This window comes from Aphelocoma coerulescens, chromosome 2, assembly GCF_041296385.1.
Source record: "Aphelocoma coerulescens isolate FSJ_1873_10779 chromosome 2, UR_Acoe_1.0, whole genome shotgun sequence".
Taxonomy (NCBI): domain Eukaryota; kingdom Metazoa; phylum Chordata; class Aves; order Passeriformes; family Corvidae; genus Aphelocoma; species Aphelocoma coerulescens.
In genome coordinates this window covers 52,320,861-52,338,534 of record NC_091015.1, presented here as the reverse complement: position 1 = coordinate 52,338,534, position 17,674 = coordinate 52,320,861, and the positions used below count along the sequence as shown (strand labels likewise).

General features: G+C 39.2%; 1 protein-coding gene across 2 annotated transcripts in view; it reads left to right on the top strand.

The window, feature by feature from the left end:
* MRPL3 (mitochondrial ribosomal protein L3) overlaps positions 1 to 12,363 on the top strand; it is a 30,522-nt gene extending 18,159 nt beyond the window's left edge. For both annotated transcript variants that reach the window (XM_069007453.1, XM_069007454.1), the window contains exons 7-10: positions 37 to 145; positions 1,836 to 1,913; positions 2,929 to 3,006; positions 11,744 to 12,363. In XM_069007453.1, coding sequence (XP_068863554.1) covers positions 37 to 145; positions 1,836 to 1,913; positions 2,929 to 3,006; positions 11,744 to 11,893 — 415 coding nt within the window. In that variant the 3' untranslated portion in view covers positions 11,894 to 12,363. The remainder of the gene's footprint in view (positions 1 to 36; positions 146 to 1,835; positions 1,914 to 2,928; positions 3,007 to 11,743) is intronic.
* Positions 12,364 to 17,674: the final 5,311 nt, after the last annotated feature.

The window sequence follows — 17,674 nt, the reverse complement described above, 5'->3', positions numbered from 1 at the left end:
AACCCAGGTTTATTTCTTCATTATTTTCATTTTCAGAATTGGTAAAGGATTTCAAGGTGTCATGAAAAGGTGGGGATTTAAAGGTCAGCCTGCAAGCCATGGCCAGACAAAAACTCACAGACGACCTGGAGCAATATCTACCAATGTGAGGATTCTCATTTCCCATTAAAACATTCTTCAGTGTTTTTAGAACAGCTTACTAAAGCTGAACAAATGTACAATAGCTAGCTGCTACATTTACTCTGTGCTAGCAGGGAATCCCAGCAGCAAAGGAGGTTCAGAAACCTGTATAAGGAACAGTGCTGTTCTCTTAGGCCTCGATTTATGAATATTCTGTATTGATGGTGAGTGCACATATTTTAACTGAGCAAATTGGCATATTTTGTAATATAGTGAGAGGAATAGTCTTAATACTTCAAAGAGAATTCTAAGAAGCTTTTATCACAGCGTTTATAGATTGGAAAGGATTTGCTCATTATTTTATACTGCAGCTGTTGTACCATTCTTTGGAACCCTGGTTCCTTTTATCACCTTGCCTGGCATGTGTAGCGGCCTAATGAACTGATCCCCATCATTTAGTAGGGAATTATTCCCAGAAGTGTGTAAGCTTCTATGCATTTCTAAGCAGAGTACAGAGTCATATTTTTACATTTCAAACTATAAAAAATATTAGTATAAAAGCTCTTTGAGTGGGCTAATTTTGGACTTTGCCTTATAAAGGCTGTACAATATTTAGACTGAGCTAAGAGGAATTTTTTGTGAGCTAATTAAGATCAACTGAGTCATAGTACTGAACTGTCTGTAAATTTTTTAGAGAAATTAAAATACAAAAAGATTAATAATGCTCAAGAGAATAATAAAAGCAAAAAGGCAATGGTCAGTGAAGTTCGAGTAATTGAGAATGTAAAAGCATGCATTACTCATTTATAGTCCTCAGTTTCAGCTGGAAAAAGAATTCTACACCTAGCACTTGTTTTCACTGAAAAATGTAAATATTTGAACACTAAATGCTATTTTAGCAGATGGTATTAATCATTACAAAATAACCCCTCTTTACTCTTCTTTAAAGTAGAATTTCCTAAGCAATAATGCTGGATGTAATTTCACAAAGTATATAGAATGAAAAATGGTATTGGAAATAGGTATGATGGGAAGGAAACAAGGTGAAATGATGCAATAGGGGAAAAACAATGCCTTGATAGTACTTTCCCATCTATGGTTGGCCATCTCAGACATTTTTGTAATCCAGGACTGTTGAGTACAGAATCCTCTCCCTAGAACTGCATTGCAGCTGATTTTGTAAAATCATGATTTTTCACAAAAAACCCGAAAACATTAATGAATAATAGAGAGGTGCAAGATACAAATCCCTTGCTAGGAGTGTAGAATTGAAAATTATTGCACTTTTCCTACCTTTTTTCCCCCCACCTTTGTTGTCTAGTTTATACCCAGCCAGTCAAAAATGTGATTCAGAAACTAAGGAATAGCAGAGAAAGGAATTAAAATTTCCATTCTCAAAAATACATGTGTTAAAAAAGATCTGATTGACATCAGTGTAAAAACTCATGGATTAGGGGAGGAGAGAAGCTACAGTGTGTGTGCATCTATAGATATAAAAAATTTGTGATTGAGGTCAAGTATTTCAGAATACATGTAGAGTAAAACCTAACCTCCGGCAGGAGGTATTTAAAATGCTTCTCAGGATTCGATTTTTTTGATATTACATATTTTCAACATTGGAAATATCAGCATATTTTCTCTGGTGCTCCTCTTCAGTTTCTAAGTGTACTACCTCTTGCAGTTAACGTGGTGGTTTTGGCCTTGTTTTTGTCTAGAAAGCTGCCAAAGTTTATTGCGGAAAGAAAATGCCTGGTAAAATGGGTAACATCTACAGGACATCTTTTGGATTAAAGGTGAGTTCTGCGTATACCAGTGTGTGTATAAGGTGGTGGCATTGCCAAGCAATGGTGTCCTGTCTGTCACCTCTGCCAGGATACTGACAGCAGCTGCTTGAAGTAAGCAAGCTGGAGAGACCAGAGCAGAAAATGTGTTCTCCTGTCTTTGCATGGGTTACAAATAACTTACCTGAACATCCTTTGCATTTGTGGTACCCTCAGAACTGGGATTTCAGGTGATACTTCTGCAACCAATGTGTTTTTCACTGTGTCACTTAACTTCTGCCTTTGAAGAGGCAAAACAATCAGGCTTTTGGTGACTTCAGTTAATGTTTTCATGCCTATTCCACTTGTTCATACCCAACTCAAATCTGGGTTGTTTGAAGCTTCAACTTGATCATGGTCTTTCATGTGCAAAAAGGAGGTTATAGTTTCTCTCCAGATTCAAATTTGTACAGGGCCTGCAGCTCCTGGTCTATTAAAGCTACTCTTCTCTGTCTCTGAAGGCAGTTTGCCCAAAAAGCATATTGACCTCTAATTTGCAAAAAAGTGCTGCTTCTGTTCTCTGTTTACTACAACTAATTTTTTGTAGCAGAAAATATGTGTGTTCAGTTGAGCACCTGATTGAGTTAAGAAATTAACATACAGTCACAGGAACATTTTCATGAGGACATTAATTTTATTTTGTCACATGTGATGGTTTTCAATTTTTCGTGTTTTTCACCATGTTGCTGTTAGAGGAAAAAGACACATGGAAGCTTTGGTTGGTGTTACGCTGAACAAAGAGCTGTTTTACCAAATACAGCCTGATCAGCAGCCCTTTGAAAGTTTTCAGCCCCTTGCATTAGGAGGTTCTGCACTCCAAGTGGCATGTGAGTGAGTTTTGTGGCAACTTTAGTGTGCAGAACATTTTCTTTCCCCAGAGTACCACAGCTAATTAATCAGTTTGGGCTTTGTTGGACTACTGCTTATAAAACTGGGAATAGTCTCTAAACAGGGCTCAATGTCTGATTTTTTTTTTTCTGTTTCCTAGGTGTGGAGGATCAATACAAAACATGACATTATTTATGTAAATGGATCTGTTCCAGGTCACACCAATTGTCTGGTGAAGGTATGTTTGCTAGTTTCAATACTGGGATTAGTGACTCTTAAGGTCTCTACAACTCAGTTTACAAATGGCAGAACACTGGTAGGATGCAATTTCATTTCTTCTGAGGAATTTTGTACTGTTGAATTAAAGGGCAGTGGAATCAGTTCCCATGAAAGAGCGTGATCAGTAGGGGCAGTGGCTCACGCTCTAAACCCCTTCTTAGCTGTACACTGAGATTGCGCATCCATGTACCTTATCTTACACCAGCACAGTTGCTGAAACCCTGTGGTGTTTCCAGGCTATGTCCATCCCCTTTGAATGCTAACATGAGCCATAGCACAGTGGTGAGATTTCCAGAATATTATTTAAGGGTTGTGTTCATAAGCAGAGATACGCAGCAAGTCTTGCTTTAGAGGTTATTTAAAGCATTCCCATACCCAGTAGCAGTTACCTTCTCAAGAAGCAGTTGAGGTACAGGAAGAGACAGCTGGAGTTCACAATAAAGGTCTGAGTTCCCTTTGGAATCAGTAAAAATGTGTCACTGTTATTTTCTGTGGCGGTTTACAGAGTTAATTTCATATTTTATGGAGATTGTTTAAGTTTTCCACAGACAGTCTTGAAACAATGAAGAGTCTAGTAAGTGTTCTTACAATGTAAATAATTAACATCAAAGCAAGAAAATGGCTTTTTAAGGGTCATTTTCAAAAAGATTTTTCTTTCTAATTAGGTATATTCTACACATGTGCAAGCACCACTTACTTGGAAGAAGTTGTTTCCGTTCTGACTGAACTGAGTACAGGGTATCAAATGTCTTTGCTATGAAGGACTGTAAAGATTTTGATTTACATGTACCTGTGTATCTAATAGATAGTTTTAAATCCTTGGAAGCATTGTAGGTATTTAAATGATTCAGGAATTGAAAAGTTAGAGTTCATCAAGTTCAGATGTTTTCAAAGAGTTTGTCTTCTTCTATTTTATTATAGACATCCAGTTTCTGTTTCTTAACCATGGAGCAGAACTCCACAGCTACTGAGCTTTACATACAGCAATCCTACCTGTCAAATAGCTGTTCTACCCACAGAAGAATTAAGTTTAATGTGTTTCTGTTACTGCAAATAAGGCCTTTTTTCCTGAGCGAGGTGTCTCTAAACTGTTCTTATTGTAATGTCCCACCCAAGCCTAGAGAATTCATTGTGTGTTTCTCTTCCAAGGTAGTGAATATTGGTTAAGAGATGTCCAGGAGATGTAATTTTCAGGACAACTGCAAAATTACTGGGCCTGACATCAATTACCTAGAATTAAGAGTGTAGTTTGGCTGGCTTTTCATCCGCAGATTGGACTGAATGACCTTTTCTTCAACTGCGTTCAAAGTATTTTTTCTAATCCTGAGGCATGAACCTGGTTGCTCTATGTCAGCCTGAAATTTAATTAAGTGGGAATTTATTTTAGGATGTTAGTTTTAAATTATAATGTAGGTATACAAGCAGTATAATGTAGCTGAAAAAATGAGAAATGTTTGATGCTCAGACTGAATTCTTTGATCTTAATAGTTCTTTTAAGCAAGAGTTAATTGTTGGAAAAGGTTGTGCATCTTGTTATCATGGTCATGCTGTTAAAATCCACACTTGGTGGCAAATGCTGGTACACATTTCACATGTTTTATCTGTAAGGATACAACATCTTGTGAAGCCGCTGAGACTGTGAATACCATACCTGTTTCTACCAGATTATAACTTTTATTCTAACTAGACTCAATAAACTGATTTTTTTTATTTCTGATTTTAAGTGAGTTAAGAAAACAAGCATTTATTACATGCCTGCAATATAAATTGTTTTTAAAAACAAAGCTCTGTGTGTTAATAATGCACATTCTTATGTACACCATGAAGATCTCATTCAAACAAATCGTTCTTCACTTGCTGATCAGACACTGCACACTGTGCTTGGAGAAGAACATACATGGGAAGAATGAGGCTTTTCTTCTCTTAGAGCTCCTTTCTTATGATAACAGAGTATATGAAAAATCTTGACCAAAGTGCTCCAGACTCAAATTTTCATGACATTTAATAATAAATAGCACTGTTGAGATAAAGACTAAGCAGTAGGTATTATTGCTATTAAGAAATAGGTTTCCAAAAACTGCTTCCACTCTTATTTGGAGATCGGAGGCAGTATGTAGGAAGCAACAGTTCATTCCAGTTCCTTGAGCTGGTGGATCCATTCTGTGGTTTTTTCCTTTTAAGCCATATGAATTACATTACATTCATTTTTTTCCCTTATTTTTACAAATATATCTCCAAAGAGTAGAAAAAGCTTTAATTATAAATTCGGGCAAAGCAATACTATTTGGTTCTCTAATTTCTGGGGTTTTTTTTCTCCATTTAATCTTGCTATGTCATCTGTGTTGTTTTTAGCTTGCCTAATGCCTTTCTTCCAGGATGTTTTCTTGTTTGCTTATAGACATCGACTTTCAATATATTGTTGTATGTTTGTTTGGGTCTGTAGTTGGGGAGAGGAATTATGGGATATTAACAGTCGTACTTACTGTTCATTCCACTAAATACCTGTGCCTGTAATTAAGTAGGACTAATGTCTAGGGAATTTGAATCCATCTGTCTTTGAACTCCAGAGTGAAATATTGCATAACACTTTCCTCTTTCTGTGTCTCCAAGAGGAAAGCATTTGTGTTCAGTGCTCATTCTGTGTTGCTTGGTAACCATTAAAACCACAGTGCACCTTTAAAGCATATATTTATTTATATTGTATTTTTGGCAACTTCGTGATCAGCACTGTATTCAGACAGAGATGAAGGACTTAAATTTTTCAAGTTTTCTTTTCAGCAGAATAAAATTGCAGAATACTAGGATTGATGGATTTGTGGTTTTCATTAGAATCAGCTTTCATTTGATATTGCACACTGAAGTATGCAGGTAAATAACTGACATACTTAATGTTTCTAGCTAACTGGAAAACTAATGAAAAAAGCTCGCTTTAGTGATGTCTTTCTCAGTTGCAAGGTCTGATAAAATTAAGAAACCTTAGCAGTGTGGTGGAATGCACAGAGTTCTTCTGTTACAAGAGTAACATTGCAAAGTAAGCATTTGTAAGTTTGTGTGTTGGCCCTGTCAAGATAGCCTACCTCAGGTAACACCTGTTTCTTTTTGGGGTATTGTCACGGGTTGGGTTTGTAACCGGGCGAAAACACCAATTTAGTGCAGTGGTTTGGTCTAAAATACTCATTACTGTTTATCTTCTGTGAGATAAGAATTAGGAGAAATGCAAAGCAGGCACCAAACTTGAAAGAATATAAAGAAGTTTATTAACAGACCTAAAAGAAGGAAAGAAAAAAAATTATACCACCTTCAGAACTCTCCTCCTCCCCCCACCTTCCTCCCTTCTCCCACTGACAATGTAAAAAGACAACTCTTAAGATGTTCAGTCTGTTTACCACTTCCATAATAACCTTGTTCAGTCCATTTAGAAAGAGAAGTCTCTTTTTGCTCATGCTATGAAAACATTATCACAACGAGACAGCCGCCCACTTCCAAATATTGTTCAGTCCATTTAGGAAGAGGAGTATCTCTGCTCGCAATGTGAGTCCCTTCCCCCGACTTGCAGCTTTTCCCGCAACTGCTTTCCAGGGTCCACTCTTGAAGGTTTTTGGGTTACAATTTTAAGGTTGAGCCATTCAGAAATACAAAAAAACAGAGGCCCTTCTCCTTCCCTGGGAGCAAAGGGTCTTCCTCATCTTCATCGTTGGGACTATCTCTGGGAGTATCTCTAGGAACTGAGGTTTTCTCCTTTCCCGTTTGGAGCAAAAGTCCTCATCTGGTTCATCTCTCCCTGTCCAAACTTCTCATGAAATTACAGCTGAGTCAGCATCTGCTTATTGCTTACGAGTTGAACACTCCACCCCCCATATCTTCATGAAATTACAGTGGGATACTCTGATATATCAGAGCTTCACAACAGAATTCCAGCTTTAAGCATCTCCTCTCTTTCTTCCCTCAGGTTTTCAGCTCTTCACAGCAATAAAAGGGTTAATCTCACCTCAGCCTTGCAGCTTTGCAGCTGGAATGTTGAATTTTTCTTATCGAAGTGGAGGGGGGGGGGGGGGGGGGGGGGCGAGCCGCTCCGGCTGCCCACGGCAAGGCAGTGGGGGGGGTTCCATGGCTGGAACAGGCTCCAGGCTGGCCGTGGCCCAGCCCGGCCTGGCCCAAGCAGGGCCTGGCCGGGCCCGCTGGCCCCCACACGGGGCCTGCAGCCACCTGTGCCAGCACTGGAAATGAGAGAGAGCTTGGGGGGGAGTTTGTCTATTGTTAAGTGTGGATCACAGAGGCGGTCACAACTTTAAGTGGCTTAAAGAATTGTCCATATTCAAACTGGCCACTGATAGGTTCTGTCAGGTCCCAGAGGAAGCTGTAAGCACCCCTTTGCAAGGACATCCCTTCCGGGACTATGCTTGCTAACCTATGACAGGTATCTTCTTAGATCACAGTGCCTATAGTTACCATCTGTAATAGTTTTCTCTTTCAAAGGTTGTGGCTCTGGATTGCTCTCCCAGGTATATTACCAAAAAGTTCTCTTTCCTGTCATTCAAGAGAGATGCACAGGACTTAACTCCCTTTTTAAGTAGATGCCTTTTAGTGGAGGGGGTACTGTAATATGGTATATTATCATTCAGGATGTTATAGTTTATCTCTGATAGTGTTTTATATCTGCCCTAATTTTAAGGCACCTGATATTTTTAGGACATTCAGCACTGATCACTTTGAGTGTATCATTTGTAGTGAAGACAGAAATTCTGGCAAGTCTTGTAGCCCATAGGAGTTGCTTTGCAAGTCAGATACTGAACTGGCCTGTTTGTATGCTAGATCTGAGTTAAATTGAAGTACACAAGTTGCTTTAGTATGATGTTCCACTTGATCTAGTAACTTAGGTCTATGAGATTGCTTATTTTTGTTTGGCTCCTTTTTCTTTGGTTTTTCTTTTTAAGAGAAGTCTGTAGTGATTTGCATTCTTCTTATTTTTTTTCACAATTCCCAGTATTACTGTGCTGTTTCTAGCTGTTGATGCCTGGCTTGGGTGTACTCTGCTAAAGTTGAGGACACGCAGAAATGGTGTGATTCCTTCAATTCTTTCATATTCTGTGTCCTATGCCTTGGGCCTCATTGATAGAGTTGTGTGGAGGTTTGGGGACTTTTTGTATGGTTGGGTTATTTTTTAAGAAAAAATAAGGCTGGTCAGAAATGGATATAATTCTAGGGTTCAATTTTCATGTCTAGCTTCAAAAATAGCAGAGAAGCTGAGTTAGGTGATGTATGACACCTAGGGAGCTTATTTCTAATCATTTTCTATATTTAAACACATTTTTCTGTTTAGCAAATAGCTTGTATTCTTTGCTGTGGTTGTTAACACAGCCTGAAGCCCTGTAAAACTACAGATATGAGTTGTGACTTAAGCATCAGTTTTTAACTTTTGTTTAAGACCACATTAAGCTTTTTGTGGTGACAGATTTCTGAGTTTGTATTTGTTTATGCTACCCATTATGCTGTCAGTATAGGGGACATACATAAGTGCAGTTTTATTAATTGTCTGCAAAACCCTTCATGACTGTTCCAAAGATTTAGTGACAAAATCCTGACCAGCTCCAATTTCAGCTTTCTCTAGAATTTTTTGTAATAAAATGACCTGTCAGAGAATATCCTGTAGTGTATATGCCATCATCTATACATACTATCTATCTGTAGAACAGTCTACTGTAATATACAGTGCTATTAATATAGCAGTTGAGTAAGCCAAGCATTTGTTATATGAGTTATACAGCAAATGCTTTTATGGATTGCAGTAACAGTTTGGACTATGAGCTTGACTCCTGCTGTGGGTGAGAGCTAAATTCACTGTATTTTAATAACAAGGTTACTAGGAGGACAGGAAGAGATGTGCTGGGTCACCTGCACTTCTTTTCTGTGTACATGCTTATACAGACAAGTGTAGCTGCTGCTGCTGCACACCATCGAATCCTTTTATACTGTCGTGAAATGATTGTTCAGGAATCTGAGGTAACAGATACAGGAAACCTTTGGTATGCTGGGCCTTTCATAAATGTAAAGGGAGTAATTAAATAATCCTTTTGAGAAGACAGATGTACCATATTTTAGTTGCTAATCAATACTTTCAGGTGTAGAATGAAGTTGAGTTCTTTCTTTAAATAGGAATGATAATGATAACACCTGGTAATAAAATAATAATATCTAACTTTTCTAAATTTCAAGGAGAAAGAGGTTCATTGAATGTGATAGTGATACTCTAAGATAGCGCTTTTTTACTTTAAATTGCATTTGAAAGCAATGAATGTAGAAGAAGATGGAAAAAGAGCAGTAGTTTCACCAGTCAAAAGAAATACTGCATCAATTATACCAATGAAAAGAAAGAGCATATCAGAAGAAAACTGTTTTAATATCAGATGTGGCCTGTGCTTCTGGGATCTGTCAAACTTCTGAGGAATTTGGAAGGGGCAAAATGAAAACAGTAGTGTACTCCTCTGAGAGCAACAATGGTCTGTTGGAGATGTTTCATGAGAATCTTAGAACTATTTTAAGAATTCTCCATATCACACTTGAGATACTATCTCCAAAATCCCCCTTAGCATTAATACGTATTTCATACAATGTTAAGTCTGGACAGAAATCTGAAATTCGTTTAGGTAAACTAATGCAGGACTAAGATTAGACTGTTGGATTTGCCTTGAGTTTAAGAGCAGATTTCTAACTGCTAAATCCTGTCATAAGAAATTGTTTTAAGAAGAAATGGGAAAAAAAATAGGAGGAAAACAGATATTTCAATTCCTTTCATTTTCCGGATATCCAGAACTGCCTGCAATGACACAGCCTGTATGTAACAGCACATACTAGTTCATGTTGAAAATAATCAAAAATAACAAAAACTAGACATGAAAAACATTTAAGTAAGATATACATGAAATAAGTAAGTTACCATAAATAAAATAATTTATTCTAATCTTCCTAATATTAACTCATTTAGGGACCATGAGGGGTTTTGGTGTTGACAGAGAAAGTTTATGGCGCGTATTAGGATTAGAGAGTAAAGGAGAAATTAGCAAGGGAAATAATAGATGACCAGTGAAGCAATTAAAACGTGTTTTCATATGGTAAAAGAAACGGCCGCAGCATATTGAAAGGGAAGGATAACATCTCTGAAAATGCCATCCTTCAGGTGGCATTGCTGAAGCTGTCTTACTGTTTCTTCAGAACTCACTGCTCCTGGAACTGTTGCAGCAAAGGTCTGTGGACTTGGACATCAGCCTAATTCATTCCATCCAGATACGCAGTGTAAATTGGGAACTGCAGGTCTGGCAGTTCACAAGTCCATAGAGAACACCTCTGTAGAAGGGAAGTGATCTACTTGGAAAGCTACTTAGCCATCCTAACCAGTGCAACATGTTGAGCCCTTCATACCCTCATTCTTAGCAAAAGGCTTTCTTTTGTTTATCAAGCCTGCCCTTAGAAAACTATTGGAATGTCAAATTTATTGTTCATGCCATCTGCAGGAATCCTCATGGACTTTGGGAAAGGTCCAAGTAATAGCAAATATGCATGTGGTAAATGTAGTGCTGTCAGAAGAGAGCATTCAGTGGGCATAAAATTGTTTTATTTAATTTTTGGCATAAATCACAGTTGTCCTATGTGAGGTCTTTGTCCAGCTAAGTAAGAACAAGAGTCCTGTTCTTTAAAAGCCCACCAAAAACTAAGAGGAGGAGCTTATCTTCCCTCTGCTAAAATTTTGTCTATTCTATTTGCACTTTTTTTTTTTAATCCACTTGAGTATAGTGCCTGAAAGGGATTATTACAGCTCAGGAGGAGGAAGATCGTATGTAACAATATAGAAAAGAAGAATTTGATTTTAAATCAAATTTCATTGCTGAAGAATTTGTAGCTCTTTTTTTATTCAGAGATACCAGCCTTCTATCTGCTACTGCAGACAAACTGCTTTTTGCTGATAATTCTAGCTACTAATTTGCTTCAGAGATTGGAGTTTCAGGGGCTAGATTTTAAATCTTTCCACATGTAGAGAGGTCACTAAAGGAATTTCTCTGTGGCTCCACAGTTCTTGCAAATGAACTGTCTTAAAGGCTCATGTTCGACAAACTTAGGTACTGATTCCCGAGTGAAGAACTTCAGATATTTAACTCTGCAGTCACTGAATAGCTCTGCAATAGCCAGAGGGATTGAATACAGCACATGCACATATCTTTGCAAAATTAGTTGCCGTAATTAGTTTGCATCACACCTACAAATGCGTGTCTTGTTTGTTGAAGAGGTGATTACACTGCATAATGTAACTTGGAATGTCAGGTAGGAACATACTGTGGGAAATAAGCACTGCTTAAACAAGCTGTACTTCTATTTTAATAACATTTTAAAATATTGAGCAGTGAATTCATACGAGTAGGTTTTGATTCACTTCAATGACAAATTCTCTTTGGATTTTTTTTTTTTTAGTTTTGCCAATTTTGAAAATCTTTTTAACGATGAGTACAAAAGGTTAAATTCGATAGCTAGGGTTGATGGTAAAGTAACTGATGATTATACCTGGAATTCTTTAAAAAAATGCAGTGTGAATGCTGTTGGATTTTTTCTTATGCATGCAAGCTGAGTTCTTTAAATTCTAGTGTATCACTGTCTGAAAATCTTCTGTAAGATTTATTAACCCTACTCTCTCCCTTCCTGCGTTTTAGGTCAGAGATAGCAAATTGCCTACTTACAAGGACTGCAATAAAAACCCTCCATTCCCTACGTTTTTTGCTGATGGAGATGAAGAACTGCCAGAAGACCTTTTTGATGAGGAGATTTTCCAGTTCAAAGATCCATCTGTCACACTCGCATAAGATGTCTTTGCGTCTTTGAAAACACACTTTTGTTATTTTCATGAACATTGCAATGATGTATAAAAGTAAGCCTATGAATTGCAGTCTGGCCAACTGACTTAAACACTTCAAGTATTGCCATCTTGGTCAAGTAATCAGATTTCCCACTGTCAGTCTCAAACCTGTACTTAAAGCAACAGGTGAGTCTGAGGGACAGGTTGTAAAGCACACCAAACTGTGTGTCTTCAGTGACCTTTTGTCCTCTGCCTCAGGCTGTGAAAACCTACACAATCCTGAAAAACTGTTGTTTTGAAGATGGTTCCAGTTCATTTTCTGAACGTGAACAAATTCTCTTTTATGTGCAGTATACTGGGCAACTGTGATCAATCAGAAAAGGTTCCAAATCTGCCTTGGCATCTGAGGTGGGGGGAGGATCCATGAAGACTAATCCAAAATAAAACAAGAAAATGCATGAGCATTGTTTTGCAGAATGAGCTTGTTTTGATTCCTTCTTTTCTCCAGAGCTTTTTTTCTTCCTTTTGCTTTTGTGTTGTGTTGAGTTTAATGTAGCAGATACCAAACAGATTTTCTAGAGGGAGGGTGATGGTGGCCATATGTAGGGTGAGGGGGTGTCACGTGGGAAACATTCGGGTAACAAAGCAGCACTAAGAGGGCAGGGGCCACCTGTTTGTTGCCTGTGCTAACAGCTTGTTCTGAACTTCACAGAGGGTCCCTTGAATGCTCTCTGGAGAAGTCTCTCTGCATCTACTATGGTCTCTGTAATGGATTCTTACCGTGTTACAGGTATTTCAAAAGAAAGCTATTTCAAAGAAAGAGGCCAGATATGAGGAGTTTGTCTTTATGATAGTGCTCGCTTTTTTCTTCTACCCCGCCTTTCAATAGTAGCTGGGATCATTATGCCCCTTCCACTTCTCATTTTGCATGATTAACTATTTATAAGATTGATCTTTTGTATTCTGTAAATCCTCTCACGTACAGAAGTACCTGCATAACTGTCAGTGCCATTGGAGCACTCACAAGCCCTGCAGTAGTTCAAGAATTTGCATACACTGTTACCACTAATACCTTGGCAGTGCTGTCTACTCATCTTTGCAGCTTCATCACAAGATGTGAGCTCAAAGCAAGCCACAGGTTTGTGGAAGCACATTAAAGTGAATTCTGTATCAGATAATATCCCAGTGGGGGAAATATCAACAAAGTACTTCAATTCCTGTTTCTTCGGTAGGAGAACTTTTCCCTTTCTGGCATAAAAAAGTGAAATTCCAATGATCTGATCATGTTATTCCAAGGAATGACTTCAGTCATTCAGGGAATACTGTGGTTAATGTTGTCTTCCATTTGTTCAGTTTTAAAAGTTTCTGTTGAAGCCAACATTCTGTCACAGTGGTCTCTGCAGTTGTGCTTTTGAAATGCATGCTGGGTGTGAGCTGTATGTTTTTTTTCCAGGTGCTGCTTATTCAGGTCTCATTTTTGTTGAGATATGCAGGGGAAACCTTTTCCATCTTTGTTTATAAGAGTGCTCGAACACCAAAGACAAGAGCTTTCATAGCTCAACTGCAGATTCATGTCCCAAAGTATTTTCTGCAGAGCAGATTCAGAATGAGATGGGTAATACCTGCTGATGTGAGCTCAGAGTAGTACAACACAGATTGGAACATAAACATCCATTACACCTGTTCTTCCAGCAGGTATTGGAAGGCTTATGGTGTTTTAAGTTTTCTTATGGTCCCTATCTCTGTTTTCTGCTCTTCTGAGTTAGGAGGGGACTTTGAGCAGAAGAAAGCCAGGATGAATTTAGTTCAAGGAGCAAAATTGTTCATAAGTGTAATGACACCAAATGCTTTAAGCCCACCTACAAGTTTGTTCTTATAAAAGGCTAAGGGTGTTTATTGAACTATTTTTAGACATTACCAAAGGTGCTGGAGCTGAGTATTTATTCTTCAATGTGGCTGATGGTTGTGGCTAATGGAGATATACTTTTAAGCTTCAAATAAGAGACAAAGTTAGGCAAATACCAAGTCCTCGTGTCTCAGATGAGCCAACAGTTTCTCATGCAAAAGGATGTGTTAATTTTTTTCCAAAGGCAAACCAAGGGCTCTGTTGCAAGTAGATGTATCTGTGTGTTTTGTTGCTATGGCTGAGTAATGACAGTTTAGAGCCATCAGGCAACATTTGCTCAGGCAAGCAACAACAGCAACACAAATAAGTTCTTATTCCATATTACCTGTTGATTATTAAATAAGAAGGAGCTGAACATGTTACCAGGAGTCTGAATCCTGTAGGACAACATCCTACCCAATGTTGGGGTCTGTTCTGCTGCCCGAGGAAATAATTGCGCTGGCAAGCTCTGCTACCAGTGCTGTAACTTGTGAATGCTGCTACAAAGTCTCCCTGGAGATTTATTCTCTCCAGGCTGGACAACCCCAGCTCTCTCAGCCTGTCTTCATAGCAGATGTGCTCCAGCATCCGATCACCTTTATGGTCTTTTTCTGGACTCACTCTAGGGGTTAATTCCATGCCCTTGTGCTGTGGGCAAGGCACTGAGCTGGAGTTGGCATGTGCAGGCGGTCATTAACCCCCTCCTTATGCTCTTCTGTTTGTTTGGGTTAGTGGGGTGTTCTTAACATCACGGACGTGCTGCTTTGGAGGAGGATGTAGGGTTAAGCTTTAGCTGTATCTGCGGCTTCATGGCGTGACTGCTTTGAAAAATAAATATTCTTCAATAATAACCCCTCTCAGTGGTTCTGTAATAGTACATGAATAAACAGTGTCAAGCTTACAATATAAGTTGAAGGTAAAAAGACAGCAGGAAGAGGAAATCAAAACACTCATGTATCACTTGACAACATAATTGCAGCCACTGATGATAAACAAGGAGAGTTTGTTTCTCTTGAAATACCATACTTTCAAATCATTGCTCTGTCATTATGTGAGAAACATTTTCATTTGCTATTTTCACTTCATGTGGAAAATTGTGGTTTGCTCTGTTAGCATTTAAGAAATATTATTCTAGTACACCGAAGGGGTGACAAGAGCTTATGTGTAAAATTCCACCTTCCTTACTGTTTCCTTGCTGAATTCTAGAAGTCCTGGAGGACTTCCATGATCCTAGAGGCCTTTGCCAGCCTTGAAGACTCTGTGATTGAAAGAAAAGAAAACTGATGAGGATGTAAACTGTGAGGGGGCTGATGAATGTAACCCAAACCCCTGTCAGAGGCTTCCCACTGGCAGCCTGGTGCCAGCACCATGCCTGTGAGCTCCAGCATGGGCTCCCCTGGAATGCCGAAGTGAGTACTTCACAAAGGAAGTTGCTGGCCCTGTCCTAGGGTGCTTCATAAAATCTTGACTAGCAGAGGGGCCTAATAACCACAGTGAGGACAGTGGCGGGGTTCATTAATTTTAGGATTGCTGTGTCTGTAGCTATGGCTTGGCTTGGATCATTCTTCTGATTTATGTAATTTCCCCCTCCCCTTGAGATTTCGTGTGGGAATGTCTTGGTTTCATAAGTAAACATTATTTGTACACAGTGTCTTCCAATAATTAGCTCCTCTGCCCTTCAGTGCACAGGTAATGCTTACTAATTGCATTTAATGAGCATCTCTCACCTGCAGCAAATTGCCCCGCTCTGTTGCACACCTTAGCATGTAGCATAGCTTAGTGTGATTTATTTGTATAACAGCTTGATGGCACTTAACAGCTGTAAGAACATGCAGGAATGCTGACCTTGGCCTTGGGTGTTTACTGGTTTTGGAGACAGCATGCAGCTTCTGGTGGAGGAATTTGATTACACGTAACCTTAATGTTATCACGCCAGAAAAAGAATTCCTTTCAATGGGTGCAGCTCTGCTGTGTCTGAAGCGTGGCAGCAGAACAGACAGGTGGCAGTTTTTCCTGAGGAATGTGCACAGCCAAGTTGTGGTGTCAGGTAGGAAAGGGGTACCTTAGGACTGGTAGCCTCCAAATTAATGCAGCCTGCTGACTTTTACCTCATGAAGTACCCCCAGAAACATGTGGGGTGTGAACTGGAGAAGACCAGCACACGGGTCCAGTCCCCTGCCCTTCTGTCAGCGCATCTTCCTTGCATCTCTCCCCTTGTTTCCCAGAAGCGTGTGTGGTAAGTGGGAATGTGGCACTGGAGTGGGCATCAAGAAAGATTTCCAGCAGCATCAACATCCGTGATAACATCCTAGTTCTCCCTCATTCCAGTAAGGTATTACATATGGCGTGCCACCTTTATGCACCCATATGCCACAGAATCATTTCTGTTGGAATACCAAAGACCTGAGCTGCGTTCTTGCTTTTTGATCCAAGTGGCACCTACTGCCCATGAATTGAAAATCACTGCTTGGGAATAATTCCATTTGGGGCTTAAATTAGTATTCACTTTCATGGCAGTAACTTTGAGAAAGTCAGATGAGAAAATGAGTGCAGTTTTTAGTGTGAACACAGAAAATGGCTCGAATTATTTGCTGTAATGTAATGAGTGAATGCTGGAGATTGGGCCCTCTGCTGTGGTACTTCCTGCTGCTTCTCAAATTCCTGTGTGTAAAATCTTCTGGCATAAGATGTACATATTGAAGTCAAATTATGCACAAATCCAGATTTGGGGTTTTGGAAGAGGCAGGATTGCAAGGGGGGGATGTTAACAAAAAATTGACTTAAACCAATTTCATATCAACCAAGTTGTGCTGTATAATTTGCTTCACATTTCCCTGGGTGACACAGTTGTACAGTCAGCTAAGTCAAGTTTTCATCTGTTTTCATCTCCTTCCTCACTTCCTTTCTAAGTAGTAGAAAACCTTTAAAAATGTGGGTTTTATTCAGGCACTCAAAACAAAACCTTGAAGAGGGTCCCTTGGCAACTTGCTGCTCTATTGAAAAGCAGAATGACTCATCATTCATAGGCAAGAGTCATTTTATAGAAGTTCCTTTTTTATTTCTAAAAGATCAAGAGGAAAGATCAACATTGCTGAATCAGAGTCTTTTCTGCACATGGCCTCTCTTGAAGTGATGTTCCACAGATTCTCACCATATCCTGCCTGAAATCTTTTGTTGCTCCATGCGGTAATGAGCAAAAATTACAGTTTTGGTGCCTCAGTCCTGCTTAATATACATCTACCCAGTACCACACAAAATATGCATGAAAATTTGGCAGTGGGCAATGAGAGATTTACTACATGGTACATATTTCAAAATCATGATGCCTTTATTTGCAGCAAGCAAGAAAGGCATTTTTGTCCACTGGTTTGTTCTAAAATTGCACCACTTCTTTCCAAAGGGAGCTACTTCTCTGGAGTTACCATGTTCTTCCTTAGGCTAGCGTGAAATTTTCCTTTGTTGGAATATTTCCTTTCTTTTAGAGCTGCATATGAGAAATAACTTGATAGGAAAGAACATTTTATTTCGCTTCCCTCATCTTTCATTTCCCTTGATCATGAGTTGAGAGAGAAATGCTTTCCCTGTATGGCACTTAAAGGGAAAATCAATTGTTTTCTGTGAAATTGCCAGTTGGTTTCTAACCTGCTACTTCACCCCTACAGAGCAAGGTGCCGTGAAATGTCCTTCGGCTCTTTGTCACACAATCTTGGATCCATACAGCCGTGGCTGTGAGCCCAAAGGTTATCATCCTGCAGGCACAGCAAGCACCAGAGACAGAATGTTTCAAGCCTTGTTATTTGAAGCTATTGGACCGTTTAATGGCGTGGCTGCTGAACCCTGCCTGTTACGAGCTGCGCTGAGGGCACTCACCCACCCCCACCTTACACACACTGGGGAAGGAGT